A 22,600-nucleotide genomic window follows, 5' to 3' on the forward strand; every position below is an offset into this window, starting at 1 on the left:
TTTAAAAACATCCCTTTGCAATCTCATGCTGTAACTTTGATGAAGAACAATGAAAGCACTGGAGTGCTGGCAACACTCCTCAAATTTGCACTGCTAACTCTGAAATTAATCTATACTTGAGATTCATCCAGTCCACATAAAAATACTATTTCCAAGTACCTGCAATGCTATCATCTCAGCTTTTCCTGAATTGTCATCCTTGGACACCACAATTAATGATCCTAGGAGACAAGCAGTTGATTAAAAAAAGAAAAAAAAGTAAAAGCAGTAGTTACTGAGCAACTTTAAACAAATTTGATTTAACTTAATTAAAAGTAACCTCAGATAAATAACCACATAAGGTGGATGGCAGGTGGATCGGTGTTATTTTGTAGCAAAGATGATAAGGATTCCTACTAGGAGGTATCAGCTCTTAAGGCTACACTGCCCTTATGCTTCCTTCATACAACCTGTTTTTTCCAGTGATTCAGTGTCTGAAGTAGGTTATGTAACATTAACAGGAAAATACACACACTTCTGGGTTTTACAGCACAAAGTCATTTGAAAGCTGAAACAAATGGGAGGAGATTCCAAATGTGTTCTAATTAAGGACTACAATGAAATTAAGTTGGAACTAAAACACTCTAAAGACCTACGTGGTTTGGTCTAAGATTATACTGCACTATGCCAATGGCTGGCAATCCTGAAAAATTAAAATGAGTGCCCATAGCCTGCAAATAGCACAAATAAAGAATACTGAAACGGCTGCTAGATTTCCCTGCTGTGCCAACGGTGATTAGTTGACACTGACTGCGAGGATTAGAAGACAGTTCAGCTGTTCCCCTGACCTTTTGAGATATACAAGAGACTTGAAAATGTTTGCTAATTATTGCCAGTTTTGCCAGCTGCGACAGAATTCAGAAAACATTATAAGTAATTGCTCAGGGATGCAGGATTGGTTTGATTTATCCTTTACTTTCCACAATTAGTGGAGCAGGATGGCAAACCAGAATTCCAATCACTGCAAAGGACTAGAATGAATGGCATTCAGCTCATTTCTTCTTAAAAAAAAAAAAAAAAAAAAAAAAGCTTCATATTTTCTACATTTCTTCTTGCTTTATTGAAAAGACACAGAGAGAGAGAACGGATTTTCACTGTGCAAAAACATTGCTTGACCAATTTGGTTTTTTAAATATAAAATGCACATGAATTGTCAAATAGTTTCATCATCTCTAAGCAGCCTCAAAAAACAGACTTGAAATGAAGCACCTTGAAAATTGGAAGGGATGCTGGCAAAGTACTTGCAGTTGCTTATTGCTATTCATTGGTATTTTAGGAAATCTGTGCAATAGCGAATGTTGGTTGGATTTTCATTCTGCCTATATTTACATATTTTAATATAATCTGCACTATCATGTAAAATGTTTCTTTTAAAAGTCTGAGATTTAAAGATGCCAATAAAAAAATGCAGCATTAACTTTATTCGGCTGTTTCATTTCCAATAAAATTCATCTGATTTTTCCTTATTAATCAGTATGCCAAATGAATATTAATAAAATCCAGGGAGACAGATTTTGAGAGACTGGGAGACGTACTCAGCATCTTCCCATGGCCTACAGAATTCAAATGTTAAGGAAAATGCACGATGAAATTCCTAATGTGATCTATACGGGTAAAGCCAAAGTAAAAATTGAAAAATGCTGTATTAAAGCATTCCATTTATATTCGGTTCCACTAATTGTGTCTCAGTAAATGTACTGAATGCCGCACTAAATGAACAGAACTCCTCCCTCAGGGGACAGCTCAGGATTTTTATGTGGTTATTTATCTGAAGTTACTTTTAATTAAGTTAAATCAAATTTGTTTAAAGTTGCTCAATAACTACTGCTTTTATTTTTTTCTTTTTTAAACAACTGCTTGTCTCCTAGGATCATCTAAGTGCAGGGGAGGCACACAGATATTTCTTCTTTAAATTGGCCTGGACAGACCAGATTGTTGATGAATTACAACAAGGATGAGTGCAGAGCTCTATACCTAGAGAGGAATAACCACACTCGTCATTATAGGCTAGGGGCTGACTTGCCAGAGAGGAGCTCTGCAGCAAAGGATCTGCAGGTCCTGGTGGCCAGCATGTTGCCCATGAAGGCCAATGGGATCCTCAGGTTCATTATAAAGTGTGGCCAAGGGAGGTGATCCTCCCCCTCTGTTCTGCCCTGGTGAGGCCACTTCTGGAGTGCTGCATCCAGTTCTGGGCTCCTCAGTTCATGGAAGAAAACTTATCAAGAGAATCCAGCAAATGGCTACAAGGATGATGAGTGGCTCGGAATATCTCCGTTATGAAGAAAGGCTGAGAGACCTGGGTCTGTTCAGGCTGGAGAAGACTGAGAGCAGATCTTACCAATGTTTATCAATATCTAAATGAGTGGGTGTCAAATAATTGGGGCAGGCCCTTCTCAGTGGTGCCCAGCAATGGAAAAAAGGATAACAGGCAGGAAGTTCCATATGAGCATTAGAAAGAACTTCACTCTGAGGGTGACAGAGCACTGGAACAGGCTGCTCAGAGAGGTTGTGAAGTCTCAGGAGATATTCAAGACTTGCCTGGATGCCTTCCTGTGCTACCTACTCCAGGCAACCTTCTCTAGCAAGGGATTGGACTAAAAGATCTCCAGAGGTCCTTTGCAACCCCTGTGATTCTATGACATTATGAGTCATACAGACATTTTCTACTGCTCATTTGTAGTGTAAAGATAATATAAATGCTCAGTATTAATATGAAACAATATGTTTACTTTTGGCAGGAACTGACTGTACTGTGCCACAGAATTCAACAATACCAAGTACCATTTCCAACACCAGATGAGCTGGTAGTGCTCCTGCAGTGCTAACCCTGCTATTCATTTCATATCCCATGTTTGCTTCCTGCCCGAACGACACCTGCGTGTTTCTTCTGAGCCAGTAAGCATTTGCATACAGAAAAGCATATTTCAAGGTTTCCCCAGCAGGGTTTTGTACTTATACTGTTTAAGAATAAATTGATTTCAACAGAATATAAAACTTATAGAATCCCAAAAGGTGAGGGGGGAAAAAAACCACAACAGAAGAATCTCCTTTTTAGAAAGGGACTATAGAAAGTTTGTGGGGGGAAAAAAAAAAAAGTTAAGAATTGGATGCTCAAGGAGTGACAGACCAGAAAATACTAACACGAATGCAGTTTTGCCAATGCACAGAAGGGAAGCAAATGACGTATTAAAGTGCAGAAAGAGAGAAGAGTTTGTCAGCTCTACTGTCAAGCTGTCCCTATTGTGCATGGTTGCTCAGAAAGGGTCTTATTCCTTATTTTCCCACACTGACAGAACTGCAGAGCCTGCCTGCTCTCCTCCTAAGTCCCAGCATTCATCCTTGTGGGGAGGTGGAAAGTGATGCACTGCTCTCCTTCCAAACAGAAGGGAAACACAAATCTCTTGTATGCCAATAAATTGAAGAAATTAACCTCTAAGAATTGTCCCTGGGGCAATACAGCTGTGAGCCGTTATTCCTTGTGATGAGGCCAAGGTTTTTTATTGTTTTTTTTGTTTTGTTTGTTTGTTTTTTTTACCCCTCCCTCTCCACTGTCCCATACTCTTCACATGCATCTGACTGCTGATTTGGTATGCCAGGCTGAGATTTAGAGTTTCATCCTCCAACACAAGGAAAAAATCTCACTATGCCCTCCATTCCAGGTGCAGGAAATCACAAAAGAAAGGCAAGAGACTGGCATGGCTGAACCAAGACCTGCTGGTCACAATGGAGAGCAAAAAGACAATGTACAAACAATGAAAGCAAGGAAACTCAATCTAGAAGGTGTACAGGGTTGCTGGTAGGCTGCTCATGGGAGCTATGGAGCAGCTGTACCTACTTCCTATAGGGATGCCCTTTCTGATTTGAATCTCCAGGTTATCACCCCGATGACCAAGCAGTGGGGTACATTATAGGACCAATAAGGAAATACTTGAATGTTGAACATGTGGAAACATTAACTAACAAAGGGAACTAAGTCACAACAGGTCAGCAGGCAACCCAGCCACAGCCTCAAGAAGCAACACACCACCACCAAAACAGTTTAAAGCACCTGGCATAGTAGGACCAAACTTCAGGGTAGTGTCCTGTACCATCCTGGGCTAACTCATCTACAAAGCAAAAATAAATAAGTACAAATACAAAACACAAAACCATGAAGGCAGGATCCCATATCTTTGATAAATCCTCTTTGTAGATCACTGCCTCACTATTACCTTTACTCAGTCTGTAATCTATTAATCCAGGACACCGAGGAATTTTGTTCAGAGGAATAAAGTATTTTTAACCTGCCACATTTTAACTATTCACATCCCTGTGTGAACAACACTGCAGCAGTGACTACATCTGCATCTGCATTTCCTCTCGGTACAGGTTTACAAAAATACACACACCAAAAAAACCTGCACTTTTTGGAAGGAATGTTAAAATGATTTTATGTGGATCGGCGAGGAGAGCAGTGATTGCCATGGGGCTGACAATCATTTATGCAGAAGTTCTCAATTGCTCCCAATGGCCTGTCGGATGCTGAAAAGGAATGCAAAGCAGATCACAAAAACAGCAGCACAGCTTCTGATAACAAATTCTTGAAACTTTCACTCCTAGTAAACAATGTGAAAATAGAGCTGAAGCAGCTTCTAGAGAAGCAATAAAGCCCAACCGCACTATTATCCAGTAACTCACATAGACAGAATTGTGTGATTGCATTAGGAAAAGAAATGTTTCTCAAATTACGTTCATTTCTCAAATGAGGATGGAAAAAGAGTAGGCCTACAAAAACTTCCTCTACTTTGAACAATAGGTTACTACCAGGTACAAGGTTGGTTGATAATAGTTACTGGTACTGCAAAAACCACAGAAATCTCAATTGTTTCCAATAGCAGAAAGTGAATGCAACTCAGAAAATAATTATCCAGTTACTTTACTGAAGACAATACCAAACGGTGTTGAGATCTGGAAATGCAACCATACTGCAGTCAGAGGACTTAAACTTGGGTGACGAATCAACATCTATGGTATCAAAGGGGAAAAAAATAAAAAAAAGTCCACTAACCCACAAAATATAAACTTTAGAGCACATCTTGGCCTAATACAGCAAAGCACACTGATGTATGCATACATCAGACCACACCATCAGACAAGGGTCTCAAAGCAATTAATGCACTCTGATATTTTTTGGATCTGTGTATTTCAGCCTTCAAATGCATCAGGAAAAAACCTAAAAAAGCCATTGGTAGATAAAGTTAGATTTGTAAAAGGCTTAGAAATATATTAGGTAACTAGCATCTACATCTGCTAGATTAAAAAAATACAGGAGATAAACACTATCTCTGTCTCAAAGCCTCTCATTTTCATGTTGTTATTTAAAAACACGCCAAATCTCAAACCATCAGGCATGAGGGAAATGGCATTTCTCCCTTGGCTCTCCCAGTCCTTCTAGTGCTGCAAGGCACATGGCCAGGCACAGGTACCTGCCTGCTCATAAACGTGTCCTTGGAAAGGACACCTACCAATAAACTACAGGTATCCTTAGCATCAGTTTCAATTACTGATTTAAATATGAGAGAATCTCCCATATATATAGAATTGCTCAAAAAAAAACACAAAACAAAACAAAACAAATACACCACTGAAAAAATTCAAAGGACCAAATTTAAAATGCATTCAAAAAGCTGGATTACAGAATATTCTCTATATTCATCTATTCTCTCCTTGTAAAGCATGGCGAAAACCTTCAAGGAAAACAGTTCTAAAATGATGGGGAAACCAGAGGCCATTGAATGGAAACACTGTGCTGTGGGAAAACACCAAAATGCTTTCCCAGGTTGCACCGCTGAGCTGTTTGTAGCATTCCAGAATTTCAGATGTGTCACACATTCCCATGGGAAAAGAAACATTTTAAATATTGCATTAAACCAAAAGAGCAACAGTAATAATGATGGTATAAAATCAGAATCCGATGGCACAAATCCTCTTTTCCAAGCACCCTGTAACAATCCTGTTTTCAACATTATTTCTCTACTAAATAATCTTTATAATAAGAGGTGCCCAGGGAGGTGGTGGAGTCACCGACCATGAGAGTGTTCAAGAAACGTCTGGATGTTGTGTTGATGAATATGATTTAGCCGGGAAGTATTGGTAATGGTTGGACTAGATGATCTTCTAGGTCTTTTCCAACCTTGATAATTCTGTGATTCTGTGAGAGCAGCGTGCATGTTTGTGCCTAAGAATGAAGTTTGCAGGCTTTAATTCTAATTTTGTAAACCATCACTTGTGGTTTTTGATGTCCCCAGGGTACCTTATTATGTCCAGTTATGAGGTAATAAAAATCATGCTTTCTTCAGTTAAAAAAAAAAAAAACAAAACAAATTACCTCCTTTCCTTACTCACGCCTAAATCAAACACCTGCTGAAAACAACAATAACATAATTCGACGTGAGAAAGCAACAAAAGCTTCCTGATCACATATAAAAGATAAGGAATTGCCACAAGTGCTCTGCGGAGCTCTGTGCTTATTGTGTTAGTGAATGGGAAAGGAAAAAGGAAGGGTCTTCAAGGAAAGTAGCCAAAGGAAACTGAAGCAAATGTAAAAAGCATTTCAAGGCTATATTTAGAAGAAGGCATTCTTCATACATTTGCCAAGCTGTTCACGTCATTTCACACAGCAGGTTTTATCCAGCTTTATAAGTCTGACAGAGTCGGAAAGAAAAAATCTGGATCAGTTGCCAGAAATGGAAATCTCGCATTTATGCAGAGGAATGAATATTTTAAGCATGTGAATTCAAGAATGCTTTCCAAAGGAGGGAGAGGAAAAAAAGAATAAAAAGGAGGGGAGGGCGACTTTATGCTTTGTACAGATATCACAGCAGTAACATGACATGGCCTCCATTGCTCTTTGTTGAGCTAGGTTCATTAGCTATGGCGACATCACTGAAAACACCGAAATGAGTGAATTTCACCAAGTCCTGCTTGGGTCTGCATACACAGGATCATCAGTTACGTAAGCAACTACATGTTTCTGCTCTATAACGCATGAAGCAATAATCTAAGATTAATAAATACCAACCACAAGCTCAAACGCGAAAACACAAACACTGAAGTTTCATAAGAATTTGATGATTTTTAAGTCACTTAACATGAGGCATGAAGTTCAGTGGTTTGCATAAAGAAATGTCAAGCACGCAAATAATGTGTCACTACCACATGTAATGGAAACAGAAGCAAACAAAATGGAGAGCTCCTCTTTGTGAACTTCCATGGGGTAGGGATGGAAGCAATTGGAGATACAGGACTTATTTTTTTACTTAAACTTATGTCAATGAATTCAAGCAAAAAGTTTTTACCTTCATTCCCTTCTCCAGGTGGCTGATAAAACGAAAGCCCCAAGGATATGATGGCTGCAATTTCCAAGATTATAAGAGTCACATCCTGCAGTGCTTCCCACACCAGCTGTATGAACGTTTTTGGCTTCTTTGGGGGTATGAAGTTTTTTCCAAAAATAAGCTTTCGTTTTTCTAGATCTGCAGCAGTGCCAGCTAACCCTGTAAATTACAACAACAAGTAAGTAAAATTGCAGTGATATAAACAGTAACTGCTTATATCTGTCTTTCAATACATTATAGTATAAATTAAAATACATTTATAATAATTTTAAAATAAATTATCTCAATAGCAATTAAACAAGCTTTACCACCCATGGCATATTAACAAACAGACTTAAATTTTGCTTTTGCAAGATGATTTGTCACTGCTTTCTGAAAAGGACTTTAATTAGTACCAATTCCTGACAGCTTTAATTCTAAACAAGGCTGTGAATAGTAGGATTACAGTAATAAGTCTTTATACAGGTAGATAAAAGCATACACGTGTACATAATGACTTCTGAATATAATCATAAAGTCAAAGTAAGTTATATTTCAGATGTTACATCTGGGATGAGGTTGGAATGACTGTTGGCAGCTTTAGTAATACCAGAAGCAGCAGCACATCTTTGTTCTGACCTCAGGTCAATGACCTCAAAGAAAAACTCAATAAGGCATGTCATGTTCTTCAAAGCAACTGTTCTTGGTGCATGTGTACTGTCACATAATTGCTGGAATGAACTGCATCAATTTTTTTTCCCCTGAAGAGACAGCAACAGTGACAGCATGTTTGCATAAAGAAAAGGGAAACAAAGGTTCCTTAAATCTGTATAGATGTTCAGATTTTTTACATGATGCTTTAAATTCTGGATAGAGTGTAAGAAAGTGATTGTAGTGGTGCTGAGTAACCTTTCACTTAGATGTTTTTTCCTGTTTTTTTTGTTAATTATATTGAGTCTGTTCATGTCTAGCACCTTTTCTGCTTAAAAAAAAGCTACAAAATACAAATGTTAGAGCAGAAGAAGCACAAAGAACGGCAATAGAGCAAATGGCTACATATATCTGTCAGATAATACTGATACCACATTTGGAAAATTTACAGCCTGTAGGATTTGAATGTAATTAGCCATGTAAAATTAGTCATGCTTATTCACACTGAGCTGATACAATGAAAATGGGTGAACCCCAGAAGGCTACAAGGGGGCCTTCACGAGAGAAAGAACCATCCTACTCTGTAATGATTCCCATCATCCCCCTCCTAATGCAGTTCAGGCTAACTCCTCTCCTCTAAGAACCCTGACTCCTGTGAGTCCGTGAGGAACAGGAATCTCTGTTACAAGAATCCCCAGGATGCCAAGCAGAGGCAGTGAGGATCCAAACATGCTAACAGCACTCAGCTCTGCATCTCCTCCATTCAGGACTGGTGCAGCCATTCCCAGTAGCGCAGCAGACGCATGGCAGTAAAATAGCTGCTGGATGAAAGCACCCAGCACTAGCCTAATTGCCTAAAGCGATGCTTCTCTGAACGTATCAATCCTGCCACAATACAGCCAAAGACGTTGACTCACCTTTCACTTGAAGTATATAATTACAACTGCTGTGTAGCTCCTGGCTCTTGACTAACTCATCAAACTTTCATTTCACCTTCAGCTTCTCAGAAACACTATCCTCTCCCAGATAAAGGCATGCTGTAGTTATTATTACCTCACCCAATTTAATTTTCAGTACCTACTGCAGAGTGAGACTACAACGGACAGGTTCCAGCTGCTATAAAACGTGCCTATAACCATCTCCATGATTCACACAATTGCACACCAGACTTCACAGCTCGACCACGAGTTCTCACTCAGCTTCTAATGTGGGGTAAAGGCTTTGCCCCCATGAAATGTGAATTGCAGACAGTGAGCCATTTGGATAGCTGCACTGTGAACCAATGCAGACCAGAGAACTTAGGACAATGTACATGAGAGATCAGAAAGGTCACTTGCTCCTGATGGGATGTGACACAGTGACAAGCCTTCAGGAGAAACGAAACAAAGCCAGTTCAATCAGCTTCCAGAGGGCTGCAAAGCCCTTGAATACAAAACAGGCTTTTCACTAAAAACGGCATGCACAGTTTCTAATATTTCCCCAAAACATATCCAGAACACAGCAATGACTTCATATGTTAAGAGGCAAATTCATTAACAACACTGAGAGTGTAGGAATTTACAATAGAAATGTTTGTATCAGGTATCTACAGGCAGACACGCAAAACATGTCTGAAACAGAGAGACCTCAAACACGCTGGGAATCAGAAGAAAAAAGTGCCTGCTAAAGGATTATTTTCCAACACAGAACATATGTGCACCACAGTGGGCCAGCTCCAGCAGGTGAGCATGTGAGTGGTTACTCAACAGCGTGGCAGGGATGGGTGATAAAGTGCAGGAAATATAGGACTTATTTTTGAACAGCCCTAATTACATTTAGCTAGATATGATGGAGTCATCATTTCACAAAGTGTGCTATATACATGGCCTCCTGACATTAAAGTATATACATCTTGCCCTACGGCACTGATCTTAACACACACGGAAGTACTCCAAAGAAATCCAAGAGCTCGTGCTTCTCTAACACGAAAACTGTACAGTGACCTTGACATTTAGATACTATAAGGTTGAGGACTAAACGGGGCTTAAAGCATCTACGTCCAACATTATCTTCCAGATTATAGTTTATGTAACCTATATTATATTACCTACTCTTTCTTCTTTAATTATGACATTTATTTTCCTGTAAGTTATTTAGAAATGATGGAAAATGAAATTCAGTGTTCAGTTCTAATCAAAAAGTTTCCATCCTCCCATGGTCTGGCTATCACTTTCAAAACCTACTCAGCAATTACTGTTTTTTTTTCTCTGAATGCTAGAAATGGACAAACACCTGTATTTACTGAGCAAGAGGAAAGGAGAGTGTGAAGAAAGCTGAAGACTAATGATAAAGTCCCAAGCATTACTGAAAAGATAAGTTCAAAAAGGGACTACACAAAACAGACAGAGCAGTCCACAGGAGATTTGAGAATCTAAGGCAAAGATGTTCCTTTTGCAAAGCTTCTATTAGTTCTCAGTGCTACTGTCAGCAGAAGGTACACAGCCCCCCTTATCTCTTCAAATAATCTGTTATGTATTATTCAGAAACATTATTTTACATAGTCCTAAAGGTGCCTTAGGCAAGGCGAACTTTGTGGCTTGCAGAGGACTGGAGGTCACTCATGCTTTGTGTTGCACAGGCAGATCTGTAGGATGCTGCTTCCCAGCGAGCGCGCACTGCTGGGCAGTACAGATGGTGGAAACGTCAATTAGCACAGCAAGAGCTGCAAGTGGACATCTGTCCTCACCATTACTTGTAACGAGGAGATGGCATTCCTGCTGCTAGATTTGCTTTTTTCTCCTCCCTTTATTACACACACCGACTTCATTACTGTTCTTTTATATTTTTTTTCTCTTTTCCATTCATCGCTTATTCCATGTATTGACTGCTGTGACAAATAATGAAACAATAGCGCAGATGAGAGCAATTAGAAATGGTATTTCTATATGAGGAGACAAAACATCTCAGGAAATGAATAAGAATCGGTGGGGATTGTAAAATTTAATGGAGATATCAGCTCTACATGACTTCAGAACTCGTGTGTCCCTGCATTCTGTGCTGTACTTGGTGCAGGGATAAGGCACACCGGCTGGTTATAAACGCATGGGTCCACACAAGGATAATTTTTATAAAAATACTTTTGTGTGTTGAGGCTTTGAGACACTTCTCTGCTTGGCCGAAGTGTTTGATAATGATTATGCAGTTTTTGTATTAAATTTATCCACAGATAGGCTGTACGTGTTTAATAAGAACTGTGAACACTGACTACCGATGCATTCAGCACTTAAATAATTTCACAAGGCTTGTTTCCAAAACTTTTCCCCAAAATCCTCCTGAAGTTTGGGGAGAACAGTGTGATGCCATAGAAAATCTTTTCTGTGATGTGCAGTATATCCAGTTCTTCTTTCCTCCAGCTCGTCTTTTAACACAGATTTACTTGTTTCAAAGGGAAAGATTGATTAAAAACCTGGAGAAACAACAATTAATGTTTTTTCTCTGTTCCTTATCTACAACTGCCAGCTACTGAACACTGAACATAAAACCAATTCATGCTTCCTGAAATATTATATTTCTCCCGACAATCATCTCCTCTGCAACCAAATGCAGCATCGCAAACAGGATGATTTTGATGATGAAACAACAGCAAAATCACGTCGCTACTGAAGCAACAATTCTGGAGAAAAAAAAAACAGTACAACATAAAGCTGAAGAGAATGGTTAGAATGGTTCATGCCCACTTAAACTGTAGAATGAAGAGAAGGGAAATACTATCAAAAGCAAACCGTTAAAATGCTGAGTTATGATTGTTCCAGATCGCTTGAAAGCTTTTTCTTGCCCTTAATGTTTACATCAAGTATCTCTTACAACAGCTCAAGACAGCACTCACTGACTACCCTATAGTACCACACTGAAAAAGCACTAACATGAATCAGGTAATTGAAGGGAAAAGCAACCACGTTAGCTTAACAGAGGCGACCCAAGGGCTCAGCCAAGAAAAAGAGCAGCAAGTAAATGAGCCCAAAGGAAAACTAAGTTGAAAGCCTTCTGTAATTAACACACCTTCATAACCACTTACCATCACTCTCACTGGACCTCTACAAAAAAATTCACCTCTTTACTTCAAGTGTATTGCTGGCAGTAATCATGGGAATGACAGAAAGGGGAAGAAGTCCCTGAAATTAGTTGGTGATTCCAACATCTCCAACTGCATGTGTGCCCAGGCCTTTTCTTACAGTCAATAGCCAGTGACACTGAGCCTGGGCACTGCTGCTATTAAATAACACCTCAGCAAAGTAATCCAGAATTACAGCCTTCACTAAATTGCCCACTGATCATAAAGATTAAAAACTGATTATTTTTTCTGCATTTCTTATCATAGTGCAATTTTAAATCACTTGAAGTTTTGCAAGTAAAACATTACAATCAAAGCATATACACATAAATGCAATGTTCTGGTAATCAATACATCTGAATACAGAATATCCTGAGTTGGAAGTGATGCACCAGGGTCACTGAGCTCCCAGCTCCACACAGTGCCACCCAAAATCCAAACCCAACATCTGAGAGCTGCCCAAACTCTCCCTGAGCTCTGGCAGTTCAGGGCTGAGCCCAACACGCTTTGGTGCAGAACCTTTTCCCAGCACCCCGACAGCTCCGTGCTGTTCCCTCAGGCCCTGATGCTGATGCCAGAGGGCAAAGCGAACAGTGGCACAGCTTAATATATGTTGTCATCACAACAGCAGTATGGAAAAGAGGTTTTTTCTGTAGATGAGGCCAGGAACCTGTAGGTTAAAACGAATAACTTAAAATATATTTAAATAAATAACACAAGAAAGAAATCTTAAGTTCTGAAGAAAGAAACACATATTCTTGTGATGTCCATAAAGGAACCAAATGAAAACAGCTTAAAAAAGAAAAACCAAAGCCACTATGTTAAGCCTGCTTCCACAGCATGATTTTCTCCCCTCCCACCCTTACTTTAAAAAAATAAACAAACCAGATAGCAGTGAGCTGTGTTTTTCTGAAGTGTTACCTCCAAGCGCTGCTACTTGGCAGCTCTTAATTTCATTGCTATCTTTGTCAGTGTCATCTGCTTTTCCCGTGAGCAGTGTCAGCTCGTCAGCTGCACAGCAACTGTACTTGCTTCAAGCTGTGCCTTTGCAAGAGGCAGAGCACTTGCTATAGCTTATCTTAAGGTACTGTGTATCTGAGACAGAATTCAAGGTACCTAAAAAAGAGAACACTGAAGAAAAAAAGAGTTCTGTGATCATTATACCATCTGCAAGCAACATTAAATGCTGCTATTGCTCCTGCATGTGACAATGATGTCACTTAAAATCATAATGCTCAACCTGTGGGAAGATGGTAAGAAAATAAGATGCATTTTGAGCATCCCAATGGACTACAACATCCCACTGACCAGGAGTCTTAGAATAGCTGGACCTTTGAAACTTCAAACAGCACAAACACCATGAGCTCCCTGCTACCTACATAACACTGCACCACACTCAGTATTACCATCTCCATGCTCTCCAGAAACAAGTGAGAACCACACTTAAGATCTTCATCTGCCTTTCCTCTAAGCACCACATAAAAGTGAAGGAACAATAAAAATGAAAGGAGCTGTAAAGTTTCATCCAACACCCGAATATCTCATAACACAGATATATAGTCAACTTTAAAAGACACTGGCACTAGTATTTCAAGCAAGTCCAAAAAGCTCCCTATTGCCCCATTTTCTAAATGCATGAAGAAAAGAAGTGACAAGAAGTCAGTCTCAAGACCTTCCAGCCCACTGATAATTAGTTAATTCAGCTCCTGGGTGAAAAGAGCAGCAGAGAAGAGCACAAGGTCAGCAGCAGTGATTTAGTCGGGCTGATGTTATTTTCAGAACAGAATTGATGTTATTCCTTCAAAGCATTCTTAGCTCTTTGTAAAGCATAGTAAAAGTTGTGGGTTTTTTTGTTTTTTTTTTTCTTTAATAGTGTTAGAAGGGACAGTTTTCTTGCCTCTGACTTGTGAATGACTAGCAAATACAAATGGTGACCAAAGCAATCTCAAGCATTGTGTGGGATATGGCATTATTTTATTCATATATTCACATGCAATAGCACTCCATTAGGAATACAACACCCACAGACTTTTCCTATTTTAGCACATTAAAAAGCCCAAAGAATAGACTCTCTCAATATGAAGCATATATTGTCAATCACCTTGATTATCCCTCAGTATAATTAACCTTATCTGAATGCAATAATCACTAATGAAATTCTCCAGATTATTTTCTAGTACAGAGCAAATACCAAATTAAATTGTAAAGCAACTACCCTCAAGGAAGGAGCTCCTAGACACCAGCTGCAGAAAGAGTGTAAGACAGAACCAGTCAAGGACACCAAGTATTTTTGTGCAGAATGAACTGGTCCCATTTCAGTCTCAAATCTTAATAGAAATGCGCAAGAGTTTTCTTGAAGTAATAAGAATTTTCTTATTGCTGCCCAATAAACTCTACAGTTATTAATTATCCTTTACTAAATATTTGGAAGCTTAAGTTTTTATTTAATATGAAATCTCAGATTAGAATTAGGCTTATCAATTTATAGCTTAACCATTTTTATTGCATACTGGTTTCCTATGTTTACATTGTGCTAGCTATTTGATTTTAATTCCAGCCCATTAATTCATTGCTTTGCTTAATCTAGCTCAACTGGGAAGAGTCCTTCTTAATCCAAAACAAAAACATCCATACAAAGAGTTAATCCATAGCGGTTAATCAGGAATAGATGCTCCAAAATAAATCCACGGGCTGGAAATAAGTAAATCCCTTAGACTGAGTTTGATTTGGACCGCTTTCACCTCCGCTTCAAATCTGCTGCTAAAGACAAATACGTCCCCATGTCACAACTACAGCAATACAGTTATTTGGAACTGCAGCCATACATCATACAGAAGGAGAACACAGCAATTTTCTTTAGCAAATTTTTGCATATAAGAGAAACAAGAATAGTGAGAAATTGACAAGTAACAAAAAGAGATTTCTTCTTATATGAAAACTGGGCAGAATTCTAGGCACTACTGCAATTTAACACAGAGATATATATTTGGTTAGCTGTTGCCTAAGGACTCAATTCAGTTCCCTGCTATCTCATGGAGGGTGTGCACACTAAACTACAGGTGTGAGCATAAAAGCAGAGTGACAGAAACGTGATGATTTTTTTCTTCTGTGCCAACTATTTTATTAATGGAGCGGTCCCTCATCATTTGGAGTTTATCTTAGAAAACAAGCACAGCGCACAGACTCATTAAGGCACAGTCTGTCTTAAGAGCATGAACAGTCGCCATCTCTGGTCTAAAGGTCAAAGTGGAGGAACAAAGGATCTTGACACCAGTTGTAGGAAACACATCTGATGGCAGCAGTCACCAGTACAGTCTGTACACATGTAAAATCTCATGGTAATAGTTCAGTTAATAAGTAAAGCTCTAGGACTTTGAGATAATTAATATCAGTCATTACAAAGCAATACACAGATACTGGATAAGATGCAACTGTCAAAATTATACCACAGATTATTCCTTTATCTGAAAATACCTTTTAGTTAAGAGAGTGTTCTCAAGCACCCATTTGCATGACACTGAAAGATGGAGAACAGAAGAAATCCCAGTTAGGCTCACACCAGGAAGAGAAGCATCTGAAATGTTTCTTCTGGCTTAACCAGAACTGTTAGTTTATCCCTTCTGTAACTAACTGAAAACTGCATTTTAATTTTCATATGCTTCTCTTTAGATACCAAGATTAGAATGGGTTTTTCTGTGCTCTTTACTTGTGCTTCTGCCTCCTACAAAATGTTTTGTCCATATTCACAGTCAGGTGGGATGTCCAAAAATTTATGCAAATTGCTACCAGACATGGCAAAAAATGTTTGGGGAAACTGGCAATCTTACAAAAACTGGGAATATTCCAGAAAAGCAGAATATGATTCAGAAGTACTTTGTCAACTCTGCAACCATTTTGTTTATAGCTGCAATGCAGCATTCTTTTCAGGTCTTTTCATCTCACTTAAAGGATAAAATGACCCAACTGCCTACTCTGTTCCATCATTATTCATTAATGAAGAGACTGGGCCTAGAGGATTGTCATTGCAGGATTAAAAAAAAAAAAAAAAAAAAAAAGGTTCATTAATACATCCCTTGAGCGTGGCATATATTAACAAAAAACAAGAGATAAAGATATGAAAATCAGAAACTTTCAAAGTCTGCTTCAGAGAACATCATCGGTTTAAAATATTACTGATAGCTTACCATTATATTATAAAATAATGTTGATTAATGTAGGAGGTGCAAACCCCTTGAAATGCTTTTCAGTGAGATGAACTAAGGATGCTTTCAGGCAGACATCTTGAGCATGCATTTATTTTCTACAGGTTATGTAAGTGGTGAGCGGAGATGAACTGAACGGTCAGGCTGAAATATTCAGGACACTGAAAGGCAGACTTCCCCCACTCCCTCTCTCTATTGCCTTAATTCTTCTATGCCTTCTGTTAAACTTATTTATGGTTTTCCCTGTTTCCCTATTTGCCTCCTATGTCCTTTCCTCTTCCCAAAGCTCATCTTGCACATTTTCCCTCTTCCCTTCGTATACTTTTTCACATTCTTTACTTTCCCCTTTGTTTTATCTCAAAGAAACCAATGCCTCTGATAAATATCAGGTAGCTAGCTCTTCCTTCTCCCCTCTCAGTTTCTACTGCTCACTACCTCACTCTCTCAAACTTCTTACTTAACTGGAACTGTGTTATCTTCTGGGCCACAACTGTTTCTTAGCTTTACACAGCCACTGCCCCCTCTGCAGGACTCAGAAAATCTCAAGAAAAAACAGTCAATTTGTTTAATGATTACAAAAAACAGAATCCAACAACAACAACAAAAGTAAGTCTATTATGCGAGACTATTAATACCAAGGACCAATGTTAGACTACATTTATATGCTCTCAAGATATTAGAATGTACTGGAAAAACGAGCAATTTCATTTATTATGGAAACAGGAAGCAAGGTTACACAACATAAGAAGACAGCAGCAATCTTTTAACTTCCTGAGTGTTGCTTGTGTCAGTCTTTATCTGCAATTAAGCTCAGTGCATATGAAGTTCACTGGCTGCCAAAGCTCAGAGGACTGATACAGCCCAGGACAGGTAACTCAAGCTCCTTCTACTCTGACCTACCAAACTCTGACCTATTAGACCTGTCTGGTAAAAGTGAGAAGGGATTACAATTTCATTCAGATCTTGATATCTGAGCAATGCATTGACAAGAGTACCAATTATGTTCGATCCCGTCACCTTTCCCCCTACTTCTGGGCTGGACTGATTTGCCATGAAATGGTAATCCCACATCATGCTGAATTTGATAAGAGTGACCCAAGATGAAACGTTCTGGCTCTTGAAATTCAAAATGGTTACTACATCTCCACATGAATCCCCTGACTCTGCATATATATCTTTATGTTCTTTCCTCTGCTGTCATTTCACTGTACGTTTTTTCTGTGTGCTTTTTCTCCCTCTAAATCTGGTCTGCATCTGCTGTGCTTTATGTAATGCTGCTTTGTGCAAAGTCATAGGACCCAATTACAAAATTTCAGCAGGAAACTGCATCCAAAGATTTTGCTTTTACTGATTAGAAGACATTTCTCTACTGAGGTCTTAGCTTCATAAAGTGGAATTCCTTGATTCTGAAGGCAGTCAAACAGGTCCTTATTCCTGATCAAGCTGCTGCCTTCAACACCCTTGACTTGTCCTTGAAATGGCTTTCTGCAGCCATGACTCACTCTGCTACATCACTCATTTTACTGGCAGAAAACTGAGCTGAGTGACACAGAGCTAAGCATGGAGGGACATCTCTGTGCAAGGGACAGCAGTTCCCGGGGCACAAGGAAGGAATGCCAAGCAAAGCGTTCTTGTTATTGAAGTAGAAAATAAAAAGGTATTCACAATTTAATTTTCCTGGCTTCAAACACACATCCTCAACACACGACTTCATTTGTGTGTAGGAAAAGAATCATACAGCCAAGCTTTCCCCTTACAACCAGCCATTTAAGAGGGAAAAAGAGTACAGAGGGAAGCATTTGAATCATACAAGCATTAGGAGAAAATAACAAACTACAAACAGGCAGGTAATTTAGCTGTTTGCAGGCTACTTTCTTCTTCAAACACCACATCAGTATGTTACCGGCTGGATGTCCGCTCTTCAGAAAGAAACCCCTTCACTACTGTATTGTATTTATTGAAAGTTTGGGATCTAATTTTCACAGTGGTATAAAATAGAAGACCGAATGTTCTTGTGCTATGGTAGACCACGAACATTTGTTTGAATAGGAAAATTATGTCTGGAATTTGCTTTTGTAAAGATCAAGCACGATGTCTGGAAGCTGTAGTTACAGGCATAACAGGGAAAGCTTTCTGGAACATTTCCACCTGAAAATTATGCATGGCCATTAGGCTGTTTGTTTCCCAATAAGCATTAATAACTTAAGATGGGTGTGGTTACCACCTAAGCTTCCTGTATTATCTCCCACTTGTATGCCCACTAAGTGTTTATAAATGATGATTAGACATTAGTCCACCACCTGGCACAGTGGGAATCTGAATCATAATTGGAGACCAGCAGAACACAAGCATATTGAAAAAAGTAAACAATTTACATCTCAATTTGGCAAAGCCAGTGCTACACACAAGTCATTACGGGTATCTGAGTTCATTAATTTTCACTTAAATTCAGGAAATAATCATTCAAAAGCCAAGTGGAAAGTACCTCGTTTCTCCTGCCCATCCTAAGGGCAGCTCCTGAGCCAGCCAGGAACATTTCCAGTTTCTATTTGCTAGCACTGAAAACCAAAGGCAACAAGCAGCCATGAGCAAGATAGAGGGTGGCTACAGTCACACCTTGAAGCACCTAACTGTGCACTCACAGGCTCCTACCTCAGCATCACCAGTGCGACTGAAAGGACTGAAGTTAAAAATGTCACTCCATGGCAACCATAGGTTTACATCTTAATGGCCTGTACAAACTCCAGCAATGGTCAAAAGGTTCTGTTTATCCTCATAGCAAAGATTGTTTATCCTCACAGCAAACACTCTCTTTGCTTGTACATGTTTGCATAACATAGTGCACAGCTATTAGCAGTAGACTAATTCTTGACCCTTTCTGATGCCTGAATTCTCACAAATCTCCTTAAGTTTTAGTTCTGCAAGAGGAAAAAAACCTAACGCACATGGGAGTTTATACAATAAATGTCATGACATACATCAAAAGCTTTTGTTCTTGCTCAACTTAACTTTCACATAATTATCCCTTTATGTACACAGAGACAGAATATAGACAAATGTGGAAACAGCCAGGGATACCACAGCGATGACGCAAGGGTCGGTGGAAATTACAACTGTGAACACAGAATACAAATGTGAAACAAAGCTGAGTCAATGTATCAATGGATACGTATCAATGGATACGTATGCACGGCAAAAGCCAGTTAAGTGCATTCATTTATTTATTTTTTAAAGCAATGCTAATTCAAAATGGGACTGTATCTTTGAATTAAAGGAGACTCTGGTGAAAACACATCTCCAAAGAATGAAATTGCCTTATATGGGTTACGTTGGATGAAACGTTTGCCCAATTTTTAAGGCTTACATTTGTAACGTGAATCACAAAAGTAAGAGTGAATAAAGATGCTAATTTTATGGACATGTTGAATTCAGTTTGGCATTTCTGTTGTCGAGGGCTCACTGGATAGAAAGGATATAACTGCTTTTGAAACTTTCAGAGAATTAAATGTAATCTACCTCCCAGTTATTTCTAAAATTACACACAGCCAAGAGAGTGCATTGAAAGGTCTTTTACTTTGAATCTCTTCATGCCATAAAACTTCTGATCTGGAAAAAAAAATAAATGTGAGACCTCTAGGAACGATAAATACAAAAGCATTATCTTTAAATACTATCAGAAAATAAATAAAACTGACTTATGGGAGTAAGGCTGAGAAATTAAGTTACGCGTGGAGGGGGTTTAACCAATAGAGGAAATATCTGAAACGTGATGGGGTTTCTTTGTTGGTTTGTTTTTAACCCACCCCTGCACTACTCCATAGCTCCGAGTAATTCTCTTGTCAGACTGAATCACTGTGCTGTTTAGCAGACTGAATGAAGAGCTGGGTGCTTGCAGCCTCTTATCACTTCTGAAACATAACAAGCCTACATCAGGAAGAACAACATTCCAAAATACAAATGGTAGAATTTCATCACTGCTCTTTCTACTGAATTGTTACACAAATATAAGTGACCTGGCCTCTCAATTTTTTGATTATCAGCAGACTAACAAAACATATGAATCCCAGGCATCTTTGGCAGCTTGCAACACACATAAGCACGGGAACATACTGAAGAGATTGCTATGTTTTGACTTAAATACTTCTGTACAGAAGTCACAGGCTACTCTGAACTATGAGAAAGCAAACAGGACGCTATTACTGTGTTCCCCAACTGTTATTTCTCCAAGATATTTTCCCAATGTTGTGTGCCTTTATCTTATCTTTTAGTTAACTATTGCATGCCAACATTTTATGCCTAACACTAAGAATATTAGTTCAAATAAAAGTTCAGGTATGATCTGATTTGTAATTTGTATCTTCCCGGATAACTTTTCAGAAAAGTCTGAATAGAAATCTTGCCAAAATCTTATTTCAAGACACACTGCCTCTTTGGTCTCCCTCCAGACTGTGTTTGGACTTCAGAATGGACCACAGGAACTAAAACAGTGCTGGTTCTGGAGAAGAGTTCCCAGGTTCCTACTGCCCAGGAGTCTTCAGAGATCTGTGTGACAGCAGAGTGGGACTGAGTACAAACTAGTACAGCACATCTGCCTGGGCCTTGGTACAGATGCCAAACCATCCAGAGAAGTCATGAGAGCTTCTGCAGATACCATGAATCTCCAAACCATTATGAACAATACTTAAAAATAGCGCTAACTACTGTTAGATCAGATTCTGAGTTCCTATAAAAGGTACTAAATGAAATCATTTACACAGTTACAATTACAGAACAAGCCTTACTTATTACTTTGAGAGTCCAGGAATTCTAAGCAGAAGGAACAAGTCATAAATAAACAGATTTGCCTTGAGATACAGTGCCCCAAGGGGATATCAATGCTATTATACCCTTATGGGTCTCAAAAAAGCAGCTAAAGAAAAAACAATATGCACTTAAAAGTTACCAGACCATCCTGCCTGCCTAAGATGATTCATAAATCGTACACTCATACATAATTTCCTTTCTCAAAAGATACAGGTAATTAATAGTTCTGTATAAAAATAAACTCCACAAGGCAGAATTCTGCATCTGACACGGAAACTGACAGTCCATTCTGACTGTGCTGCTTACTAAACTGGCTCAAAAAATTAAATTAAGCAAACTGTTTATAACAAAGCCCCTAAGAAACAAATCCAACTTTAAAGATCTGTTGAGTAAAGCTCACTTCAAATATTTCTTACCATGCAGTTATGGTCCAAATACCTGACAATATCTTGATATGAAATTTTAACTTTTATCGTATATGTCTTAACAAGCTAATTTAATAAGTTTAAGACAAGTTTTGGGCTCTGGCTAAATCTCATTTCCTAACATAAAAATGAGGATGCAGAGTTGTGCAGCACACACCAACACAATCACTGCAATCTTTTGGAGATAAACAAGTTCTGACCCAGCTCATCCTACCCTTTTCGCTCCATTCAGAGGACAAGCTGCATTTAATACACAAAAAATGTGACAAAGTGAGCTGCCAAATGCATCTCCTTGGATCTTCTACCATTTCAGTCAGTAGAAAGGCAGAAAATTCCTCTGGTCGAAACTGAAATTGCTATCGACTTTTATTAGACTTCACTGCACTAACTTCAGATCTTGAAAGAAGAGACTTCCAATTCTGCAGCAGCTGAAAACTCATAAACCTCAGTGATGTTTTGAAATGGGAAGTTAAGTTTCTAGGAACTGGTTTCATTGGGTATTACTGCCAAAAAATAAAATTAAAAAAAAACTGGAAAGATATAATAAAACAACAAAAAGCAAAGACTTCCTCATGTAATCAGTGCAGTTCATTGCAGCAGATCTCTATGGTAAAGGCCACAAAGAAAAACAAAGGAAATGGAAAAGAAAATAAAGGCATTATTTATAGGGGAAAGAAATTCTCTACTAAAGGCTTGAGTTCCCACATCCCCATACAGCTGTCACTTATAAACAGTACTTGAAACACTAATTCAAGTTCAACATTTCCATTAAAAATGCAAGACTGGAGAAACTTTTTATATGCTTTAATTTACCAAGCTGAAGAATAAAGTTCCCCAACCTAAAGAAGAAATGTGCTCAGGTGTGAAGAGGCAGCAATGCCTGGAAAGACAAACTCCCTAAATGCCAGGGACATGCAGACTAAGGGCCAGTTAGGTTCAACTACAGGCATCTCTGCTGCACAGCTCCCTTTATGCAGCACAGATCTCATAGAACCACAGGAGATGCAGGGCCATACATGGGCTGGTGGCCAGCAC

General features: G+C 38.8%; 1 protein-coding gene across 48 annotated transcripts in view; it reads right to left on the reverse strand.

Annotated features, from left to right (window-relative positions):
- The window catches only part of ATP2B2 (ATPase plasma membrane Ca2+ transporting 2), a 310,402-nt gene that overhangs the window by 78,483 nt on the left and 209,319 nt on the right, over window positions 1–22,600 (reverse strand). For all 48 annotated transcript variants that reach the window (XM_085517013.1, XM_085516982.1, XM_032447213.2 and 45 more), the window contains one exon: window positions 7,377–7,574. In XM_085517013.1, the coding sequence (XP_085373139.1) occupies window positions 7,377–7,574 (198 nt within the window). The remainder of the gene's footprint in view (window positions 1–7,376; window positions 7,575–22,600) is intronic.

This window comes from Coturnix japonica, chromosome 15, assembly GCF_054131305.1.
Source record: "Coturnix japonica strain WE chromosome 15, WE-NBRP24, whole genome shotgun sequence".
Taxonomy (NCBI): Eukaryota; Metazoa; Chordata; class Aves; order Galliformes; family Phasianidae; genus Coturnix; species Coturnix japonica.